The 5,580-nt window shown below is 32.5% G+C and overlaps 1 protein-coding gene across 1 annotated transcript; it reads left to right on the top strand.

The window, feature by feature from the left end:
* Positions 1-398: 398 nt before the first annotated feature.
* Positions 399-3,893, top strand: LOC110730988 (UPF0426 protein At1g28150, chloroplastic-like). The gene is made up of 3 exons (XM_021910841.1): positions 399-608; positions 722-850; positions 3,545-3,893. The coding sequence occupies exons 1-3, from the start codon at positions 567-569 to the stop codon at positions 3,722-3,724; spliced, it is 351 nt and encodes a 116-aa protein (XP_021766533.1). The 5' UTR covers positions 399-566; the 3' UTR covers positions 3,725-3,893.
* The last annotated feature ends 1,687 nt before the right edge of the window (positions 3,894-5,580 follow it).

Raw genomic sequence — 5,580 nt, 5'->3', positions numbered from 1 at the left:
CACAAGAATATATTTGACCATTCGACCATTCATGTTTAAATACGAGCGTTACCTAGTAAAATAAGAGCGTCGTTTAGCTCTTCACAATAATAAACGTGTTTTAGACTTTTAGGGGGTGTTTGGTTCGCAAAGTGATATAGGTTTGAAATCAAGAATAGGGTTAAGGTGGTATCGGGCTAGCACTCGATACTTAATACCATGTGTATGATTCAATTTTGAAATAGAATATCATTCCCTTAATTTCATGTATTTGATACATAAGGGAATGGAATGAGCTAGAATTTTCTCTTTTACCTCAAAAAAAAAAAAAAAAAAAAAAGGAAGGAGCCAAACACACATCCCCAACGTTTCTAAATCCCAAACAAATTTGAGGTATGGGTTTAAAAAATAAATCATATTTTTGACAATGAAACAGTATGAGATGTGGTCATTCTAAAGTCTAAACTATAATCAGCCAACCAAACGCCCCCCTTAGTTTTTGCAAGTTTACATTTATCTTCCTCTCTCAATTGACCGGTGAGGTTAGTGGTTAGGGTTCTTGGTTATCGATTGCAATCATCAGAAAAATGGCAAATCTTCTACTCATTTCTCCTCCAATTAGCTCATTGGTAAGCTTCTCTGAGAAATTCTCTTTCATCAATCATTGAATTTTGATTTTCCCTTTCAATTAAATCACTTACCCTCTAGTTCATTGTATAATCTTTAACTCTGTTATTTGCAGTGGACTCCAAAATTTGCCCCCAAAAATTATCAGAAATCATTAATTCATCGGATTTCGCCAAGAACAGTTTCAATTAGAGCTTTCTTCTTTAATCCATCTGATGAACCAATTTTGAAGGAAGCATTTAAGGTTTAAATTCAATTCCAATTATAGTTATCATTATATTGTTTACTGTAATTTGATATTTGAAGTGTATATGTTTTGATTGTTCATCAATTTGTTGACCTGCTTTTTGAATTGTTAAAGTAAGCTGAAAATAATGCCTTTGTTAGAATGCCAATTTTAGGTTCGAGGAATTACTTCCTTAGGTTACTGGCTTTCGTATTTTGCTCTTAAGTTTTGGAAATTAAAGATGAGAATGCCAATTTAAGGTTCGAAGAATTACTTCCTTAGGTTACTGGCTTTCGTATTTTGCTCTTAAGTTTTGGAAATTAAAGATGAGAATGCCAATTTAAGGTTCGAAGAATTTCTTCCTTGATTGTGTTTTCATGTTCGATGTTTCCGCCTCTAAAATGTCTGAAGTTTGTTGTTTACACTTGAACAGTTGAACCAAATTGAAAAGACTAAGAAATAAAGTAGTGTACAAATTTTGAATAAAAGCTTCTTACTGTAGGAACTTGAACTTTCTCTGGACCTTTGATGTTATTAAGAGTGCAGCACCCTTAGGATTGATGCTGCAAACTCTAATATTTGTGAAATGGTATAAGAAATACGAAGTACGTGTTAAATGTGATTAACACTGATGACTGTTCCTACTCCAAAATGGTCTGAATTGATCCTTTGATCCTCATGAAACAGAATTCCCTGGTCTTGCTCATATACTGAACTCGACGAGTTATTTGTTCCTTTGAATGGTTGACTTAGATATAGGTGCAAAATTGAGCCTTAGCCTTGAACAGATCTCTGAATCTCAGCAACATCATAATTAGATTAATCAGCCAATTTCGGTGATTCTTTTTGGAGAGATCTTAATAATACCTTAAGTTGTGTACATTCTCACTTATGCATGATTATGGCCAAATTTTCCACTCTTTTGGTTTGTTTTTGCTCGATTTCAAATATTTATTGAATTGGTTTGTTCCCGATGACTAAGATTTCTTACTTTTGTGTCCTTGCAACTTCATGAGCTTAAATTTGACGTTTGCTCTGTTTATTTTTTATTTTTATTTTTTTGTGATTTTTGTATGGAGAAGTAAATCCACTCTAATTATTTTGTTCCTGTTACTACCTTCTTCTCTCCACCGGAAGAAGATAAGAAAATAAATTTGCTGTTACAGTTTTGCTTTGGTTACTAAAGTAGTGTTAACGAAAATCCTAGATATAAATGCATTGTAAATTTGTAGAATGACATCCTGCAGGTGTTTTGGTGGTTGTAAAGGATTGTCAAACTATAAATTTAAACTAGCTTCTGATTTCCCCCCCCCCCCCCCACACCCCCTTTCCTTTTGCTCAATTTAGTTGCAGAACTTCATGATTAAGGGTTAGAAAGTTACATTTTCCTATCCATGTTGCTAAAGCAATGAAATAATATGACGGGACAGAGCTAAAAAATTACTTAACAAGCATTATATCTTACCTCCTACCATCTTAGCTTATTGACACCTCAGAGTCGCCCCCCTGCTAATCAAAATAAATGAATTATCTCCAGGTATATATGGAATAACTTTTACAGTAAAGCTGTCGTAGTATCTTACCTCCTAGCATCTTAGCTTATTGACACCTTAGTGCCGCCCCCTCTCCTAGTCAAAATAAAAGAATAATCTCCAGATATATATGGAGTAACTTTTACAGTGAAGCGGTCATAATTAGGTCCTTTTCAGGAAAGTTGAACACAAGCATTGGCTTGGTGCTGCTAACTTGCTAAGCCAACAAAAGAACACACTTCAGTGAGACTTTTGGTTCAGCCCATTGCAGCTGACCAAAACAGTAAATATTGTGGAAGGATGACTAGTCCATGTTTAGTGTAATTATAGAAGATCATATAAAAAGTTATGGAGATTGGAATGAGTTAATCAATTGGTCCTGTGTTTCACTAATGGATGAATGTCTGGATGATTACCAAGGAAGATCCTTGAAAGCCAAAAGTCTGGACTCTGGGGTACGCTGTTGATACGATGCAGAACTACATTCTCTAGGCACGCTATTGATAGAGTACTAATTTATCTCTGTTTTACCAAATTTGTATACCATTTCAAGAGGACATGGCAAAAGGAAGTGGAGTCAAACTATATATGAATTACTCCATATTATGTAAGCTGAATGCTGTTTATATTACTAGGCTTTCTGCTGGAAAATGTTTTTTATTGTCTGCTTGTATATAACTGAGGGTCAAAAAGGATGGACAATCCACCCTCCTCCCGAATACAAAAATAAAAAATAAAAAAAGAAAGAAGGAAAGGAAAATGAAAAAACACATCTGCACGATCAGAGGGGTAATGGCAGGGGAGCAAAATAGAGCAGTTCAGACATCGGTACAACTAGGCTCAGTATCTTGGTTGCTTTAAATTGTCATGCTCCATGACTATCATTTTATCCCACTATCAGCACTATGCTTAAATATTGGATCCTGTATGTATGTTCTCTGTTAGCAATAACACTGTACTTGCTTTGATGTGGGTTTTTTTTATTTATTATTTTTATTTTCTAGGTTACTTAAAACAACTTACAGCTCTCAAAATTGCCATGTTGTCTTTTTTTCCCTATGATATTTCAAAAAAATTTAATGCCATTATTCCATGACAACACACATAGAAATGCATAGTCATATACTTTGTATGTGCAGCACTGTTTATAATGATTTAAGCTTCAAAATTGTCTTTTCAGGAACCTGTGGCATTCATGGGTGGAATGTTCGCAGGCCTTCTTAAGCTCGACTTGAATGAAGAGCCCCTTAAGGAGTGGGTAAACAAGACAGTCGAAGCTTCTGGAATTACCGAGGAAGAAATTGATGCCCAAGGACCAGACGTAGAAGAAGAATCTCCCCAACAGATAGATATTGAGTGATTTGAGTTAGTAATTCTGTCCGCACTACAATTCGACACCTATAATTTGTAAGATATTTGTAATATGTATTGTGTATTTGTTCATTAGCACTGCAATGTAATAAACTTTTGTACATCCTTATCTGCAATTTTAAAAAATATATTTTCATATTTGGTTCAAATGATTCAAACTCTCATGTTTTGTGCTACTGTTATTTTGCCAACAGGTTCAAACGAAGTATTATTTTACGCTTGTGCCAGCTCTCTAATGTAAGAAATACTCAATACATGAGAACGGTGAGTCAATGACTAGCCACTTTTCCTGGCTGCGTTTGCCATTTCATGAGAAGTAAAATTGGATCGATCCAAGAACTTTAATTAGAATACATACAGATATGAAAAGATTATGTACTTAAATGACACATAGTTGCTATTGAAACATCATAGCGAATTTGTTTCTAAGATAAACAAAAAAATCACGAGCAAATACGATTATCAAACCTGCTAAAGTGGGAAAATAAGTTGAACATGGGCAAGATTAACCTCAGAATACACTTAGCTATATTATGAATAAGATACAAATATGCCTTGAAAGCTAGATTGTTTATATGAATTTTATCCAATCTTTGAAATAGGTTTATAAGTGCTCGAGGAAAGGAAGGCAGCAGGAAGAACACCCCCGAATTCATCCTCACTAGTCAGTCTCTTGCATTCCTGGTTCGACCTCTCCTCATTTGTTTTCATTGGTAAGCTCTCACGCATAAACCTTTTTTTTTCATAAAAAAATTGCTAGCATTAATCTGGTTTGCAGAGTTTTGGATATATTTTACAATCATAGGTTTTGAATATTTTACGATCATATCTTTACCTATTATATTTTACAATCTCTGTTAGTCTGTTCATAGGTTTTGGATGCATTTTACACTTACAGCTTTACCTATTATATTACTTCATATATATCATCTCACTAGATTAAGGGCCTGTTCCGATTGACTGAACTCAGCTGAACTGAACTGAACTTATTAATTAGTGATTTTTAACTACGGATTAGTGATCTTTGATTATTTATTGATTATTTATTACTATACATATGTGTATATACAAATGTACATATTAAAATATTTACGAAAAATATACTATATAATTATAATTATAAAATGTATGGAAAATATATTATAAAATGTATGGAAAATATATTGAAAACTTGAAACCTCTAAACATTTTAAACACATATACTATTTATTATTATTATTATTATTATTATTTATTGATGATTATTATTATTTATTGATTATTATTATTAGTGTTGTTATTTCAATTATTATTGTTATTATTATTATTGTTTTTGTTGATGTTGTCGTTGTAATAAGAGCTTAAAAGAATGAAATTTGGCTTTATATCATTAGCAATATCATTAGACATAAATTAAGAGCAGAGCTGAACTGAACTGAGCTGAACTGAAGTGAACTGAACTGAACTGAATTTCAACGGAACAGAACAGGCCCTAAACCCCGTCCAATCGGTTGTTAAATAATATAATGACAATAATTTTTACCAAAAATAATTGATATAAATATTATAAATTGACTTAGTAGTAAAAAGTATGAAATATTGTGAAAAAAATTAATTAAACACGTTATAGTTAAAATGGGCAATTTGATATTTAAGGACATTTATTTTAGATTTTATACAAACTAAAAGTCATAATTTAATTACAATAAGTTTTGTTTAGTAACTGGTTTTGGAGAGAAAACTTTTTATAATATTTTGACTAGTGTTCTCTAAGTTTCGCCTTTAGTATAATGTAATTGATTAGGTTTTTATGAACACGTACGTTTTTATTTTTTGTCTCAAATCCGTCCCAAATAACCAAAATAA

This window comes from Chenopodium quinoa, unplaced genomic scaffold (genome assembly GCF_001683475.1).
Source record: "Chenopodium quinoa cultivar QQ74 unplaced genomic scaffold, ASM168347v1, whole genome shotgun sequence".
NCBI classification, from domain to species: Eukaryota; Viridiplantae; Streptophyta; class Magnoliopsida; order Caryophyllales; family Amaranthaceae; genus Chenopodium; species Chenopodium quinoa.
Note: the sequence above shows the minus strand (reverse complement) of the source record. Positions and strands in the feature narration are given on the sequence as shown.

Bases quoted from the DNA above. Each gene is read 5' to 3' on its own strand.
- LOC110730988 (XM_021910841.1), top strand. From the start codon at position 567: ATGGCAAATCTTCTACTCATTTCTCCTCCAATTAGCTCATTG. The intron at 609-721 runs GTAAGCTTCTCT...TGTTATTTGCAG, and splicing joins CTCCTCCAATTAGCTCATTG to TGGACTCCAAAATTTGCCCC. The intron at 851-3,544 runs GTTTAAATTCAA...TTGTCTTTTCAG, and splicing joins TTTTGAAGGAAGCATTTAAG to GAACCTGTGGCATTCATGGG.